This window comes from Leopardus geoffroyi, chromosome A2, assembly GCF_018350155.1.
Source record: "Leopardus geoffroyi isolate Oge1 chromosome A2, O.geoffroyi_Oge1_pat1.0, whole genome shotgun sequence".
Classification (NCBI taxonomy): Eukaryota; Metazoa; Chordata; class Mammalia; order Carnivora; family Felidae; genus Leopardus; species Leopardus geoffroyi.
The window spans coordinates 24,486,130-24,504,752 of NC_059331.1; the positions used below are offsets into that span (position 1 = coordinate 24,486,130).

General features: G+C 39.1%; 2 protein-coding genes across 17 annotated transcripts in view; one reads left to right on the forward strand and one right to left on the reverse strand.

Moving 5' to 3' along the window:
- Nucleotides 1-18,623, reverse strand: part of ERC2 (ELKS/RAB6-interacting/CAST family member 2) — a 937,892-nt gene that overhangs the window by 729,028 nt on the left and 190,241 nt on the right. The gene's annotated exons all lie outside the window — the stretch shown is intronic.
- On the forward strand, nucleotides 2,681-4,941 carry LOC123605762 (small ubiquitin-related modifier 1-like). Its single transcript, XM_045493244.1, has one exon. It carries the CDS (start codon nucleotides 3,994-3,996, stop codon nucleotides 4,273-4,275), a length of 282 nt encoding a protein of 93 aa, XP_045349200.1. The 5' UTR covers nucleotides 2,681-3,993; the 3' UTR covers nucleotides 4,276-4,941.

An 18,623-nucleotide genomic window follows, 5' to 3' on the forward strand; every position in this document is an offset into this window, starting at 1 on the left:
TGAAAGACAGACTGACTAACCCACAGACCAGCAAAATCTTAATGCCTAATAGCAAATTATTCTTAATAAAGAACCAATCAAAAATTTATTAAAACATGAAGGAGACTTTAAGAGACCACTTACCACAGCCTGCCTAGAGTCAGACCTTCTGACGATGAACTGCCACCTAAACACAATAATATTTCAGTGATCTCTAACAAAATATACACATGTGTTACAGCTGAAGACACTTTCTTTTTTTTAACCCATCATAGAAACTAAAGAAAGTTCCCAACTGCCACTAGATTCCCTGGCAGCCTCACAGATCAACATTTCAAGTTGATCAGTAAAACAATGCAAATGTTCAACTAAACTTTGTCTGGCTAAAGTCTGATTTAAAATGTGAAAAATAAGACATATCAGTATTGTTCAAATCATATTTTTTTACAAAGTTATTTGCTCCAGTGAGAAAAAAATCATATTTCAGTCTCGGTTGTTATTTATCCCTACAGTTGACACACTGTTTTATTTTAAATAACTTGTAAAATGTTACCATAATGGCTTTAACATCAATTTCATATCTGATCTGCACTCTCCTGGTACATAGGGAAAACGATGTCCAAAAAGGTCTAAAGAGAAACAAGTCAAAAATAAAAAGTAAATCTCATTCAAGGGTGCCATCTAGTGGGAAAATCAGGTGGCTGTCATGTTGCTAAGCAACCTTTGGATGGCATGTTTAAAATCCCAGAATCTTGGAGCTTGGAAAAAACTTAGTTCAGTGTTTCCCAAAATATGTTCCTTGTTAACAGGATTCTGTCATCAAATACATTTAAGTAATGCTGGGTGAAACACTGGACAGTATGTCTTTACTACAGAATATCTCACAGCCTAGAATATGCTCACTCACATACACTGGGAATCTCCAAAGAGGGATATGGCATTTCTCACATATATTTGATCAGGGAAACTCTTTACTTGTGGATGCCTCTGAACTCCTCACAGAACACTGGAATTTCTCAAAACAATGTTTAGGAAATGCTGATCTAATCCAACTCCTGCCTCCACAGTTTACACATGAGGTTTCCAACTATTTAAGTGACTTGTCCTGGTTCCCAGTATTGCCTATAGTCTGGCAAGCCTACAGGTCTGTCTTTGTAACCTGAGGGGTGAGCAGAAGTAACCTAAAGGAGGTGGGCTACAGGATACTTTCCTCTGCCCTTCTACTCTAGCATTAAAACTCTATTGTGGAAGGTCTGAAAGTTTCATTTTAAGCACCTACCAGTCTGGAATGATACCCTATTGCACTTAGACAATATTATACATTGACTTAAAAACCTAAAAGAATGTTCCCCTTTCACGTTCTGATGGTTATTATTTTTTAAATCAGGCTTTGGATTGATCTTAATGTTATATATCAACATGGGTGGTAGTTCATTTCTATAAATTTTATTATTTTTAAAGATATATTTTTGCAGAAACAATTTAAGAGTGTGTAAAAGTTATGTCTGATGTCTCCCATATATGTCTCATTTGAATGTAAGCCTGAAGGACATTCATAATACCTAGTAGTGATAGTGGGGATCGAAAGAATTATAGGCTAAAAAAAATAAGCTCAAAGAAAGGCAGGCCTTACAAACCTCCCATCCCCCAAATATAGCAAATATTATATAGGATAATAGCAACAGAATTACAAAAGCATCTTCCAAGGCTTTTTGCTACAAATTATCCTGAAATAACTAAAATATATTTTCATTTGTAAATAAATTTAAAATTTCAACAACAGGGGCGCCTGGGTGGCTCAGTCGGTTAAGTATCCAACTTCTGCTCAGGTCATGATCTTGCAGTTCATGGGTTCAAGCCCTGTGTCGGGCTCTGTGCTGACAGCTCAGAGCCTGGAGCCTGCTTTGGATTCTGTGTCTCCCTCTCTCTCTGCCCCTCCCCTGCTCATTCTCTCTCTCTCTCTCTCTCTCTCTCTCAAAAATAAATAAAGATTTCTAAAAATTTTTTTTTATTTCAACAACAAAAAATAATTATGGGTGCTGTGTTTATGGGCATCCCAAGGAATCTATGAAGTGTCAGCCTCATGGCTTCTGAGTACTCTGTTCACCAGTTTCAGTGTTTGTCACAGCTGTACCTTACAAGCTGGTTATTCTAAGAAGGAATTATGTGTTCACAAGCTCTAACTCCACAGCCTATTCCCTTCCCTCAAGACTGAAATAATGGGATAATAATAACTTGAATGAAGATTAATCATAAGTAATAAAGTACCTTGTTTGGTACTTTTTAAATCATTTTGGTGGTTATATAACATCATTGCTAGTTTTATATTTGGAAACTATTAAGTTTTATCTTATTTAAAAGTTTTCTCTTGGGGCGCCTGGGTGGCGCAGTCGGTTAAGCGTCCGACTTCAGCCAGGTCACGATCTCGCGGTCCGTGAGTTCGAGCCCCGCGTCGGGCTCTGGGCTGATGGCTCAGAGCCTGGAGCCTGTTTCCGATTCTGTGTCTCCCTCTCTCTCTGCCCCTCCCCCGTTCATGCTCTGTCTCTCTCTGTCCCAAAAATAAATAAACGTCGAAAAAAAAAAATTTTTTTTAAAAAAAAGTTTTCTCTTATTTAAAAAAAACTTTTATTTGAAAAAAGGGGAAATTGCTCTCAATTTATGCCAACCTTTGGGCATAAAACTTCTTTCTCTGCACTAAAAATTATCTCTAAAGGATAGATTCCAGAGGTATCCAGGTATTTGATTACAGAATCAAAGGGTAAGACTCATTTACGTTGACAAACTTTTCCCCCAATGTGGTTGTCCTAATAATTTACACCAAATATGAGACTCAGATCCCTCAGTTATAAGTGGGAGGTGTGAGAGATTAAGCATAGGTGTGCAGACCACTCTCAGTATAGTCCAGGTCAAACATGCACAGCATTTGGAAGGTTCAGGAAATGCTCACTTGTTTGCACACACACTCAGACTTTAATGTAAAGAACCTCCTCCCATGCATGAAAACCAAATTCTAAAGAGTCCCAAAACTCCAAAACCATAAGTTTTCAAAAGGACTTGTACTTCCAGAAGGTGAAAAAAAAGCTCTCAATTAGGACCCCAACCTCAAAGTGCTAACCAGAAATATAACACCTATACACAGAACTGGTATTTTAATCAGATTAACAGAAAGCCACATGCAAAGTGGAAATAAACAAAAGTAGTCAGGCTGGACAGGTTGGGAGAGGCCTGGTACCCAAACTTGAAATTGGCACTACTTTGCACTAGAGAACTAGCTATAATTTCTTTACATCTGCCCTGGAAGGCTGTCCATTTTTATTCTGCTCATGGATTACAGCAACATGATGAGATGTTGTAAAGCAACTCTAAGAGGCATGAACTGATATGAAATACTTTCTTGGCCCTTGACATACTCCCCCCATACTATACTCAGCCCAAGAGTTAACTTTCCTCAGGAGTCTCTAAACCACAAAACCTTCTTTTTTTTTCACTTCTAAAACTCTTTTGCTTTCCATGTATTTTCTGACAGGACCCACGAGTATTTCCAAAGGCTTAGCTATAAATTAGAATGCATAGCACATCAGGGACAGCTAATTCACCTAGAGGAGGATCCAGCTCTGATTAATTTTTCTTTCCTTACCCTGCTCACAACAGGATTCCCAACCTACCAACTAGCCTACTGACACTGCCACACAATTGAGCCATCATTCATTCATTCAAATATTTATTGTGCTCTTATTATGTGTCAGGTCCCATGCCAGGTTCTGATAATTCAAAGTGGATGTTGAATCAATAATTTCAGCATCATTCATTGACCAATTGTGTGACCTTGGCCAAGTAAGCTAATTACTCTGAGCCTTGGTTTCCTTAACTGTAAAATGTGGGATAATAATGGTACCTTGCAGAGCTGCGGTATTGTGCGGTGGGGAAGAGGGATGGATTTGTAAACCCTGGAGCGAGGTTCTGCCTACCTGAGGGCGCTACTGTACGGAGACCCTGGATGAAGCCACCATCACCATGTCTGACCAGGAGGCAAAACCTTCAACTGAGGACTTGTGGGATAAGAAGGTAGGAGAACACATTAAACTGAAAGTCACTGGACAGGATAGCAGTGAGATTCAGTTCAAAGTGAAAATGACAACACACCTCAATAAACTCAGAACATCACACTGCCAAAGACAGAGTGTTCCAATGAATTCACTCAGGTTTCTCTTTGAAGATCAGAGAAGTGCTGATAATTACACTCCAAAAGAAATTGGAATGGAGGAAGATGTGATTGAAGTTTATCAGGAACAATGATCAATGATTCAATGATTTATATATTCTTCTTTTTTTTCTTTACCCTCAATCCTTTTCTATTTTTAAAATTAGTTCTTTTGTAACGTGGTGTTCAAAATGAAATTGAAAACTGGCACCCCATCTCTTTAAAACATCTGCTAATTTGAATTCTAGTGCCCGTTATTCATTACCACCTGTTTTCATTGTGCTGATTTTTGGTGATCAAACCTCAGCCCCCTTCATATAGCCCTCTCCTTTTTAAAAATTACGTGCATGCATAGAGGGCCCACTTTTCCCAGGCTATGCTTTTTCAGTCTTATGATAAATAAGATTGACCAATGCGAGTGTTCACAACGACTTTCCAGTTGGCCCTGAAGTTCTAACTTGTGATTGCTTCACTCCTGGACTATGATTTTCAGTGGGAGATGAAAGTTTTTCAGAGAAGTGAACTGTGGAAAAATGACCTTTCCTTAACTTGAAGCTACTTTTAAAATTTGAGGGTCTGGACCAAAAGAAGAGAAATACCATGCTGGCATCAAGATGACAGAGATGGCGAGGGTAACGACTAACTCAAAGATGGTTTCACTGAAAAGAAAGTGTTTTAAGATACAAGAAAAGTCTTATTAGAAGATCTCAGAGGGGTGCCTGGGTGGCTCAGTTGGTTAAGTGTCTGACTTCGACTCGGGTCATGATCTCACAGTTCATGAGTTTGAGCTCCGCACTGGGCTCTGTGCTGACAGCTCAGAGCCTGGAGCCTGCTTCGGATTCTGTGTCTCCCTCTTTCTCTGCCCCTCCTCTACTCCGCTCAAAAATAAATAAAACATTTTTTAAAAAAATTTTTAAAATTTTTTTTTTCAACGTTTATTTATTTTTGGGACAGAGAGAGACAGAGCATGAACGGGGGAGGGGCAGAGAGAGGGAGACACAGAATCGGAAACAGGCTCCAGGCTCTGAGCCATCAGCCCAGAGCCTGACGCGGGGCTCGAACTCCCGGACCGCGAGATCGTGACCTGGCTGAAGTCGGACGCTTAACCGACTGCGCCACCCAGGCGCCCCTAAAAAAATTTTTTAAAGAAGATCTCAGAAATGTTCTAATTTTTATTAACAATTAATAAAGTTATTCATGCAGAAGTGTATTCAACAGAACACTACTCTTTTTTATTTTATTTGTACTTTTTGACCTGGGATATGTGTTTTAAATGGACATTGTCTGTACCAGCCTCATTAAAATAAATAAAACATTTGTAAAAAATAATAATGGTACCCTGCCTCATAATATTAAACAATTGTACATGCCTCCCAAATTAAGTGAAATAATATACGTGAACATGGTTTCAAACCATTCATATTCAAACTATAGCTTAGTCACTAATGTGAAAAAATTAGCATAATTAATTTAGCTGATTCTGGTTAAAAATTATCAGCAATTAAGAGAAATGTGCAAAATATAACTTTATATTTGATGTACCAAAAAATGTTATATCTCTATATCTTAATTTCATTGTAGCCTCCAAATTCCTAATTCTAACCACCTGGTAAAGAACAAAGGTACAACAACATAACCTTGGCAATTAGAAGTAACTCAGTCACCACTACTTAAACATCAGTCTTTTGAGATTCTCTTCTTTCCCCACCTTCTCATCTACCCCTAAATTCCTAAATGGTAAAGCATCCCCTGGGGCATATTTGCCATCTACAGGTAGTGTCTGAGTAACTGGTGCCACCTGGATTTGGGTGTTGACCTCTGAGGTCAACTACTGCTGACTGCAGCACCCACCATGGACTTCAACAAGATCCACGCACTCTGAGTCCTTCTTGGCCCTGCCCCATGACTCCCCAGTCTTCCAACCCTCTCAGCATCTACCACAGCTTCCTGTGACAGCTAAGAGCCTCACTGCTTCTTTTTCCATACCACATTGGAGCTTGGGTCTTATATGGCTGTCTTCAGCCATTGCCCCTTCTCCACTCACAAGGCCAGTTGAATATGCATCACCTAGTCTCCCCAGCCTGCTCTGGGAAACAAGCTAAGTTCCCCCACTACTTTAGATTCCTCCTGAATTATATTCAGAGATTTCTGGATCTAAAGAGACCATATCTACTTCTCCTTTCCCTCACATGAAATGGGGCTGGGTGCAGGGGAGCTCTTCTCAGACACTCACTCACTTTCCAACTCCAATCACATCCCCCTGGAAAAACATTGGGCAAATATGCTTAAGTACTTACTAGCTGTATGACCTTGAGAAGTACTTAATTAATGGTTACCCTATCTGTAAAATATGGATAATAATAGCCATCTCACAGGGACACTGTGAGGATTAAATGAGATAATATATGTAAAGCCTCTGGGATGAAGCAAGTGCTACCCAATCCCCATCACCCTTTCTAGATTTTCCCTTCTAGATGACCTCTGGTCACTGCATCCATATGTATAAATTGTGTTTGTTCCAACAATAAATTCCACCCTCCTGATCTAACACCCTGCAAATTCATTTGCAAACATATGCCCCAAGTCTCTGCCCATATAAATTGGCAAGACCTTGCAATTCTTTTGGCATATCATATACCGTAATGCATCATAGTTTAAAATCTTCATCAGGCATGGCAAGCTTGATAACCATCTGCAGTTTATATGGCTTAACCTAAACTAAACCAAATGGCCTTATCCTTATTGCCCAATCCCAAGGCTCCATTTCTCACCCTGAGTAACTCTTGCAATTCACATTTAGATTTTCCCCTAAGTTACAAAAATAGAAACACTTGAGGAAATTAGCTATGTTAAAGGCCATTTTCCATGGCATCAGGTTCAAGGCCAGATTAATGTGTTGATGCTTTAAGAATTAGAACCAAAGTCCAGGATTTGGCACATTTTACTTTCAGCCATTGCCTTGTGAGTATGAACTTCACCCCTTCATCAACTCTACTCGCAGAGCAGTCTTTTAAAATCTGACTGCAGCACAGAAAGAAGTTCAGCATCTCTGCCTGTAAAAAGGGAAATCAGCCTGCCAGAGACTGAAAAGCAATTTCCAACAAGTCAGTAATTACAGAGGTCCACCTCAGCATCCAAATTCCTGTCAAGGATTTTTTTTCTACATTGGAGACATTATGTCAAGCCAAAGCAATCACTTTGTTCACAATAAGATAATTAGACAATCTGAGAGAGACCCTCTCTCTGTTCTGAACACCTTCCTGTGCTTTGAGATCAGTAGCTGTGATAGCATTTTTGAAGCAAGACAATCCTTTCTTTATTCATATCACTTCTTACACAGGAGCCCAACAGAGTCAAACTACTCTGGATGAAATAGGACTAGGGGCCCAGATGGCTTGCCCTGCTAGGTATCACCCTTGGCTGATTCGGCCTGTCTCACAGGGTTCTAGGACCCCTCAGTGCCACTTTAAAAGTCACTGCCTCAGATGACCTAAACCAGGGATCAGCAAACTTTTTCTGTAAAGAGGCAGATAACACACATTTTCTGCTTTGCAGGCCATAAATGGTCTCTTGTTGCAATTATTCAACTCTGCTATTGTAGCCTAAAAGTGGCCAGAGACAATATGTAAACAAATCAGCATGCCAGTCCTCTGATAAAACTTTATCTAAAAAACCAAGTGACAAGCTAGATTTGGCCCATGGGCTGTAGTTTACCAACCATAAACTAAACTAGAGACCTATATTTTTATTACCTCTTGATTCAACGTGATATTCAAGATAGAAAAGTGGAATATATCACAGAAATCACCAGAAACTCTACCTTGTACAACTTGAACTTTGATTTATTTTCATTTTACGTACAATATTTACCAAAGTTGTTAAAACACAAAAATTCTGTCTCTTTCATTTACCAAGTAGCTGTTTAGGACCTTAAACCTATATTTTACTCTATAAATTATGATCATCTCAAATGTGATCTTTCATACACAGTGAATTTTAATTCCTGTAAGACATTCGCTCTAATTCCTCCTCCCCAAAAAGATGTATATCATTGAAGTATCATATAAAATTAGGTTTTACCCTTCCACTCATATGTATAAATAGCTGATATTATTAAAAAAAACAAGGCAAAATCAAAAGAGTTTTCTTTTTTTTTTTAAGTTTACTTATTTATTCTGAGAAGAAACAGAGTGAGGAGGCACAGAGAGAAAGGGAGAGAGAGAATCCCAAGCAGGCTCCGCACTGTCAGTGCAAAGCCCAACATAAGGCTCCATCTCCCAAAGCCATGAGATCATGACCTGAATCGAAATCAAGAGTCAGATGCTCAACCGACTGACTGAGCCACTCAGTCACCCCAAGAGTTTTCTTGTAAATAAGCATTATACCAGAGTGGCTGAGGATGTAAAAGTATAAGGAGAAAAAGTGGGTTTTAGACTAATTTTTGATATAATATCTCAGATACGGCTTAGGAAATTAATATTTATGTATGTATTTATATTGTAGATTTATTATATATGATACCATAGTGAACACCATTCTGACAACAACCAAGTGGAACTCCTGCCCTAAGCATCATGGCAAGGGAGGCCCTGGAGCTATATTTGTTCCACAAGGTCATTCCTAGCAAATCAGGCCTGCCTAGAGCAAGGGTGAAAACTGACCCAAGCTGGGCTCTCTCCCAGGTTCCAGCTGGATCTATGAAAGGTAAATTCAAGAGCTTAGGGCTGGCTGAGGTGACCACATGGAGCAAGATGCAGCACAGGTAATGCCCGTAGTCAGAAGAACTGAAACATCCTGGCAATCCTAGGGTTCCCCTCTCCAGCTCTTCCTCAGGACTACTGTATCCAGCACTTGGATTCCACAAGCTGTCCTTTCAGTAATGCCTCCTTTTCTAATCATGCTAGCTAGGGTTTTTTGCAACTACAGTGTTAATTTCCACATATGCTGCCTGCTCCAATTCTCATTCCACCTTCCTAGCCACACCTCTCAGAATGCTCCAAAGAGAAAGCAAATTTGCTCCATCAGTCTGCTTGGTCTGCAACTGGGGAAAGCAAGCTCTATGAGAATGTTGTGGGGGACCTTCAGGAAACCACTCCTCTCCAGTAAGTCTTGGGACTCACTGCCACTGCCAAACACTTTCTTATGGGAAGCAGATGAGAATAACAGACTTTCCATAAAAGTTTAGTGAAAAGCTTACCAAATAAGGTCAAAGAAGATTGAATGAGATGTCATCAAGGGACCTTAATTTCTGCACCAAGTGAAACAAAAAACATGAGAACATAGTCCCTGTGCCCCACTCCCAGAATGGCAACTCACAATGGCCCCCAGAGACGTGATTGCAAGCTCAAATAACCCCCCTTCCACTTGTCCTGTAGCTGCATAAGTCAGGCCAGTTCCAGGACCAAGCACTGCTCACAAAGTTGAAACATCCTTCCTCCAAGCAAATCGAAGATGACCAACCCAGAATTTGGCTCTGGCAATCAGACTCCAGAGCCTGCATTATAAACCACTATGCTCTACCTCTACCCCCTCTGACCTCTCCACCTCCCTCCATCCCCTGTCCAGTCTATTCCATACCCTACTCCAGATCAATCCTCCTTAGGTACAACTTTATGACTACCCCTTCCTTGCTCAAATCCAGCAGTAGCATCCTATTCACAGGCCAACTGCAGAATGCCAATCTGATTATGGCTCATCCCTTCATAAGATTTTTTAGTGGTTCTCTACCATTCTAGAATAAAGTCTTGACTGCTCACCATAGTTTACCATATTTCACAAACTCACTCTCCAATGGTCCTCTTCAGTCCCATGAAAACTTCTCTCCCTCTGTTATAGGTATTCTAGACCAGCATGGGGAGGTTAACTCAGTCCCTTGATTGCAATAGCCACATTGCAAGTGCTCAAAGTAACATCTAACTATGGCTACCACATTGGACAGCACAGCTCTAGACTTTCTTTGTTTCCAATGCTATGGACTCAGCTCCCTGTTGCCTCCAGACTTGACTAAACTATGCTATTTGCCTCCAATTCATTCCCACCCTTCCTTCCCCACCCCCTCCTTGAATTTCTTTTGATCCTTCAAGTCTCAGCTTATACACCACTGATCCAGAGAGGCCTTCTTTGCCTCCTCTAAGTTAAGAAACTCTGTTAAACACTCCCTGCCTTTTTTAGTAAATGAAATGATTTAACTATGTGCAACCTGTTGTTTTCCATAAGAATCAACAATGTCTATATTATGAACAGTTGTATCTACAGTGCCTGGTAGGCAGTCAGTAAAGACTAGGGAAGCCTCACCTACCTCTCATCCCAAACTATCTCTGATCCTCTGTGCCTTTGCTACGTCCTGGCCAAATTACACAACTCAAGGCCCTCTGAACTTTCCCTGTGTGTTCCTACCCTTGAGCTTTTGCTTGACTTGCTACCCCATCCCATTTCATCTCCTGACATCTGTCCCCTTTCAAAAGCCACTTCCTATAGGGGTTCCTAACACTTAATGGAAATTGATCATTCTTTGCAGGTTTTGTAGACCATGTTTGGTATTACTACTCTTCAAGTCCCTACTGTAAGACTAAAAAGGCTGTGGCCACATCATCCCACCACCCAGCACAGTATCTGGCACACATCTTGCACTCAGTGAAAGCAAGGTGGTGGGCAACCAATGAATCTCAGACAGAACTACCAACAGTGACAATCTGTTGAGGTGGGATGATTAAGGAGGATGATGGCAGGATAGGAACTTCAAAAGAAAATTACCTGAATAACAACAAATTAAAGAGGCTGCTGGGAAATGTGAAGAAGCTCTCTAATTTACTTTTGGGAAAATGACTTTTTTTTTTAATGGTAACATGAAGGTCAAACACTGACTGACAGACATTGCATCATGCTAGCTGTCAATCTGATCAGAAAAATTTCATACTAAATCAAAATTGATATTTGGATTTCATTCTTTGTTCTAAATATTTCTTAATACATGGCACATACATTTTGTCAAATGTGAGACACAAAATTTCATTTAACTAATTCCATTTGTAAGATCAAAGTCCAAACTAAACTTACTAACTTTACTCATTATTTATACAAATTTTGGTCCTAATTGGATCCCAATATGAACATCTTCGTGTAAGAGGGACCTCCTGCATAAAAGTACAGTTTTAACTAATTCCCTGTAAGAAGTTAACATTCCACAGACTGTCACGTCTTCTTTGGTCTTACATTTGTGCTACAGAAGTTTTAACCCTACCTGTCTTCACAGCCACGAGCTAATCCCCCTAAAACAGAACTAATCTTATTACTACCCACACAGAGACTAACTAGAAAAGGCATTTGCAGAACAAAACAAACAAACAAAAATCACAGTAGCAAAAAGAAAAATACAACACTAGCCCATTTCCACTCATCTTATGGTCTTTCAGGTAGAAGAGCCTTTAACTTTTCACTCTTAGGCTTTGTGTAAATTACAAGACAGTACCAAATTCAAAGTGATTTTTATTTTTAGACTGTCAATCCAATCAGCTTTTGATTTTCTCACTGACTCAGAAATACAAGAGATGTCTAGCATATATATTTATTCTAGCCCCCTACATAATCACAGAGAGTAAAAACTTGAGAAATTTTCAGTAGGCCAGAATAATATAGAATTGTTAGTTTGTAATGTAAAAACTAAAACAGCTTTAAATTTATTATATTAACCCTAACTGGTATAAATGACTTAACTTTCCTACTTATCCAAAGCAATTCTAATTTCAAGCAAATAAGACCAAAACAGACAGGCTGGCAATTTGATAAAATGTACACTCACAGTCTAATAAAACAGACTAAGAAAAACATATTGCTTTAAAAGTTCTAATTTTCACCACCTTCTCCCAGACCCTCACACACTATCCACAGCTGACTTTTTCAAGGTATTAAGAAATATGAATTTTAATCTGCTATGAGGCTTCTCACAGGAGATGAGAATGGAATGATACCATTCCTATTTTTTATTTTTTTTTAAATTTTTTTAATGTTTATTTATTTTTGAGAGAGAGACACAGAGACAGAGAGAGCTGGGGATGAAGGAGCAGAGAGAGAAAGAGACAACAAAATCCAAAGCAGGATCCAGGCTCTGAGCTGTCAGCACAGAGCCTGACACGGGGCTTGAACTCATGCTGTGAGATCATGACCTGAGCCGAAGTCAGACACCCAATGAACTGAGCCACCCAGGTGACCCCCATTCCTATTTTTTAGTTACACCCAGCTTGGCTGAGGATAAAGATGTAAATAGGAGGTGAAGTTACTAAAGATAAAAAAAATTCAGGATCTGTCATTAGCAAGAAAACAAGGGGGATTTCATAAATACTAGTACTTTGGCTCACATTATAAACATGCAAGATCCAAACAGCATGAATAAAACTCTGTTACATGTCCAGATGAAAGAAAGGATATCAGAAAAGAATTCAGAGTTCCCAGCACTATCTTGACTAAAAAAGAAGTGAAGTCAAGTTAACATTCTGAGGCAGAAGATCCTTCCTGGTTCTCAACTCAAATTCTCCACAAGCTTTATTTCACCAGTGTCGAACACACTTACAACACACTTACTTCACAATTATCTAGAAGTCCTATCTTAGATCATTCAAGTTCAACACATTAAGACACACTCAACTTAATCATAGATCAGTCTGTTTAAACCCTACCTACTCTGCACACTTCTAACAAGCTTGGCATTCTAATTCCCAGTCTCCAGCAAACTAACAATAAAAAGATGAAATGTGAAACACGTGCTAGAGACACCAACATTGTTAACAGGGATAGATGTCCTCTAGCAGCATAGGAAGAACCAGAAAAAAAACACCAAAAATATACATGCAAAGGAGATAATCTGAGACCACTTAGGAGAGAGGCAAATAACCCTATATTCCCAAGACCACCCCAAGGCACCTACCCCCTCACAAGAAAGAGTAATAATAGACACTGCTAATCTTGACCCTGAGCTATGAATAAAAGGTTCCAATCTGCTGGGGACACTCTGTGTAAGAAAGTCAGGAAGTATTCCAATAGCTGTAATCTATAAAGACTTCCCTCAGAGTGGTTAATCATTTTTGAAAGTGTTGACACATAAAGGGCGAGGCTATGGTCACTTGGGGAGCTGTCTTATAAGGAAAGCTCCCTTCTCCCACACCATCAGTTAATGAAGCACTGCATACATATACTCCACATCGGAAAGCAGTTCCAAGGACAGCATTCCAAAGTCAGCTATAACAACAAACAACAGATGTCCTAAAGAGGCACAGATATTTCCTCCCCACACCCATACTGTTTAAAAAGGGGGAAAAAAAATAAACCAAAAAAAAAAGTGTGACCAGATAGGTAAACTATCAATGAGCTAAAAAAATTTCAAGTTTCCAATGAAGGCAAAAGAGCACCAAAAAAAAAAAAAAAAAAAAAAAAAAAAAAAAAAAAAAAAGACAAATCATTCTCATTTTTTACAAAAAAAGGCACCAGATAAATTTCCCTCTGTACAACTGCCAGGCCCACAGGCAGCTCTTCAACACAAAGATGATGAAACCAGAAAGATTTCCTTAAGGGAGCAGATACTTCCAAGTAGCAAATTTCTAATTTTTTCTTTTTTTTTTTTTAAGTTTATATATGTATTTTGAGAGACACAGAGACAGAGTGAGTTGGGGGTGGGGCAGAGAGAGAGAGGGAGAGAGAGAATTCCAAGCAGGTTCTGTGCTGCCAGTGCAGGGACAAATGTGGGGCCCAAACTCACAAAACCACAAGATCATGACCTGAGCCAAAACCAAGAGTCAGACATTTAACCCACTGAGCCACCCAAGTGCCCCACAAATTTCCATTTTTAAATAAGCATATTTATTGTTATTTTCTCCAGTTACAATAATGTGAATAGTTGTTAAATACTAAATTCTAGTTTCTAAACTCCTATAATTGAGGCGACACAGCCTCCAATCAGGGTAAGATAGGGTAAGGGTATGTACCCTCCACCCCCAGCCCCAGGCACCAAATTACTAAAATCCATCAACTTAGGGCAAAACAGGACTGAGACATCTGGCTGAAATGAGACCACTGTGGCCAGATCTGAAGGGGAATAAGTGTGTTTCCCACCATCATGGCAGGCTATGTACTTATGTATTTATTTATAACTTCTACTTCACCTGTTTTTAGAAAGACTCTGAGGATCCTGGCCAATGAGCTGCCTAAAAAACCAGTCCTGCAATTTCTTTACACATTTTCTTTTACATCCTGAAAAAGTGTAATGGAAAAACCACACTCTCATCCAAACCATCCGGAATACACATAACGATAGCAAAGATGATGAAGTAATCCAATGGTTCCCACCTGATCCTTACCTTGTCCCTACCATGGCATACAGGAGTAGGGTGACCAACTCCACCTGATTTGTCCAGCACTTTTCCGGTTTATAAACTGGAATCCCACATCCTGGAACCTCCTCACTCCTAGGCACCTGGAATAGTCAGTCATCCTACACAGAAACAGTGACATTCACACATCCCCATGGCGGTGTCCAGAGATGTGGTTACATACAACCCCTTGTCTTTTTAGCTCAGGGAAATATAAATATGAGTGGGAATCTTGTCACTCAGACTTGGATTCAAATTCCATTCCCTCCACTTCCCAGCACTGTGAACTTAACCTCTCTAAGCCCTAGTTGCTACACTTATAAAGATAACAACATAACCTCCTTCAGAGAACTAGGGGTCCAAACTTTCTATTATATAAGCTATCTAATATTGCATCTCATATTTATATCATTTTATTTTATAATATAACCACATAATTTAATTTTAACACATTATTTGCAAATTTCATTACCCTAACTACTAAGAACAAATCATTTCCCCCACAGCTCACAACTTAGGCTCACAGTTGAGAACTCTAGCATTAATAACCATAAGAATGACATCAACACCAAAATATCCAGTGCGATCCTTCTTTGCAATCCAGTCAAAATGACCAATTTTGGCACATCTGGACCCAAAAAGAAAAATAACCCAGGAGTTTACCACTTGTACAAAAAAGTAGGTTTTCTTCTACCTGGTTCCCTGTCAGTAACTGCATTCTCTCTTTTCTGCCCTGCCCATCTAGAAGAGCTCTCTGTTATCTGCATCAACAATACTACTGCATCTAAAAAGATCAAGTTGAAAATAGCCAAGTTATGGAAGCACTTAAGTGTTCATCCGTAGATGAATGGATAAAGAAGAGGTGAAATACAGTTACACACACACACACACACACACACACATATATATATATATATATATATATATATATATAATATTAATGATATACAGTTACACATACACATACATATATATACACATTTATATATAATGGAATAGATATTTTTATGGCTGGGTAATATTCCACCATATATGTTATATATGTTATATAAATGAATACGTATATGTGTGTATACATATATATATATATATATATATATATATATATATATATATAATGTAACATATATATAGAACATATAATGGAATATTACTCAGCCTTAAAAAAGAATAAGATCTTGCCATTTGGGACAACCTAGAGGGTACAATGCTAAAATAAGTTAGTCAGAAAAAGACAAATACCACATTATTTGTGGAATTTACTTGTGGAATTTACGAAACAAAACAAACAAATTTAAAGAAGGAGAGATTAAAAAAAACAGACTCCTAAATACAGAGAACAAACTGGCAGTCTCCAGAGGGAAGGCAGGTAGGGGGAATAGGTGAAATAGGTGAAAGGGATTAAGAGCACACTTACCTTTTTTTTTTTTAATTTTTTTTAACGTTTATTTATTTTTGAGACAGAGAGAGACAGAGCATGAACGGGGCAGGGGCAGAGAGAGAGGGAGACACAGAATCGGAAGCAGGCTCCAGGCTCTGAGCTGTCAGCACAAAGCCCAACGTGGGGCTCGAACTCACAGACCGTGAGATCATGACCTGAGCCGAAGTCAGACGCTTAACCGACTGAGCCACCCAGGCGCCCCAAGAGCACACGTATCTTGATGAGCACTGAGTAATGTATAGAATTGTTGAATCATTATATTGTACACCTAAAACTAATATAATACTTGAATAACTAAATAATAAAGAGGCCAAGTTAAACAGACACGTTTCCTCTCAGTGACTATTCAAATGTAATTCCATGTAAAACAGCAGACTATCTCTAGAAAGAAATGGAGATGAAAGTGGAATAACAACAAGAACATGTGTAAAATGTGTCAACCCAAGGCATGACAGCAGATAAGCCAATAATGCCCACATGGCCAATGCTAAGTTATGTGTATAGTCCTCAAGTCCAAAAAACAAAGTCCTGAAGGAAAACATATACTATAGTGTAGTATAGCCTCATGTACAAAAGGGGTATCCCTGTCCCCATTTCTCTGGTACAACTACCATGTCACTCACCTGCCTTCATTTCTTAAATTATTTATCCTTCACATGGAAAGGATAGCAACATACACACACAGGCATTAGTGATAGCTTCAAGATGAAAGGTATATTCGAGGACCTCTTTTATGGAGGATTCTATTTTCATATGCATGAAATGTGCAAATTAAACAAACTATACTTTTCTTATGGCTCTCGACCACATTATGACTTCTGGGATAATGATTTGTATTACTTTGCCCACCAGAGTAGAAGCTTCCAAAGAAATGTGTGATGGCAGGACTGCCACTAGCTTATATGGCACCTTTGTGCAAATTATAAAAGGAACTCTCTTCCTCAAAACACTTTACTTCTGACTTCTGACTGCCAGAAAATTGTTACAATATGATTTTGTTGGAACAAGGGGCTGTGTTGCCATATTCTGACACACTGTAGTAATATATATATGTAAGTATATGATGTCCATGATATACATGGCACCCCCAGAGTTGTGCAGTGCTCTATCTACACAACTATATGTTGGTTCTGGGCAATGTCCCTTCATCTTCATTGAATCACAGCACTTCAGATAAACTACTTGTGATTTAACTAAAAACTGTCCGGACAACTCGGATTTACATACCGCTTGTGTGGGTGTGTGATTGCATGCATGCATGTATGTATCCATAGTATATATTATTTTTTAATAAACTTTGCAAAAAAAAAGGAAGAGAAAGAAAGAAAGAAAGAAAGAAAGAAAGAAAGAAAGAAAGAAAGAAAGAAAGAAAGAAAGAAAGAAAGAAAAGAGAGAGAACGGTCTGCCAGGTTAGATTACTGGCCCAAAGCCATGAGAACAGCTATTCTTGATATATCAGGATAAGAAATTTTTAAATACATGCTTTTATACCAAGGCAATGTCATAGTGAGAGAAAGAGGAAAAAAAGAAAATTTGGAGTTCCAGAGCAATCAATTTATTCCCAAGGCAAAAGTATTTATTCTTACCCTACATGATCAAAAATTTTACTAATGGTCATAAAAATAATTGTCCCATTTCAAAAAACACTTGCTATAGTACAGGAATAAAGTTTACTATGTGAGCTTCTTCTTCCTTAAATAGTTTTATGTTTAGCTGCCATCAACTTCACCTTTCCCACCTTCAGATTCTGGCCTCTAAATGAGACCATTAAGAGTTCGCAAGGCCCAGGATAATGGGTTTTCCAGAAACGAGATCCCAGTTTCCCAAGCAATGGGAAGGCCAGACCACAAGAGCCACAGCTTAAAGAAAGTAAATAATTCAAAAATAAAAGTCTGTAAACAGGCAGGTTTTTTATGACCTGCTCTACTTGCAGAGCACTGACTCAGACATATCGCTTTTCCTCATCCTCTTATATCATCACTACAAGTAACAGTGAGTGCAGCAAGGCCAAGAAAAACAGCTTTATAAAGAGAGGGAAGGAAGCCAGCCCAGTGAGATTCTAATAATGGCCAGGTGCCCTTTCCCTGGGTTCTCTCACTTTACTCTCACAACATAGATTTTCTTAGCCCCATTTTACAAAGGAGCAAGCTGAGTCTGAGAGAGGCTGAACAACTTGCCTAACGTCACACAGTTAGTAACAGTAAGCCATGTCTGGCTCCACAGCTCTTGCCTTTCTGCTATACCACACTGCTCTGAGCAGAGCTTCAGGTCAGCACTTACCAAACCTTCATATGCTCACAGGTCTCCTGCAGATCTTGTTATTAAGCAGATTCTGATTCCAGATGCCTGGGGTGGAGGCTGAGATGCTGCGTTTCTAATTGTGGTTAGACAATTATAACTAAAAGTATTGGACCACACTTTGAGTATCAAGGCTTCTGAACAGTGGTTCTCAACTGGAGACAATTTTGTACCCCCCCCCAACCAGGGGACATCTGGCAATGTCTGAGGACATTTTTGATAGTTACAACTGGGGGGATATGATTCTACTGAATTTTGTAGGTGGAGGTCAGTGATGTTGCTAAACATTCTACGATATACAGGATGCACCCTACACCACCACCAAAGAATTATCCATCCCAGAATG

Bases quoted from the DNA above. Each gene is read 5' to 3' on its own strand.
- LOC123605762 (XM_045493244.1), top strand. From the start codon at position 3,994: ATGTCTGACCAGGAGGCAAAACCTTCAACTGAGGACTTGTGGGATAAG.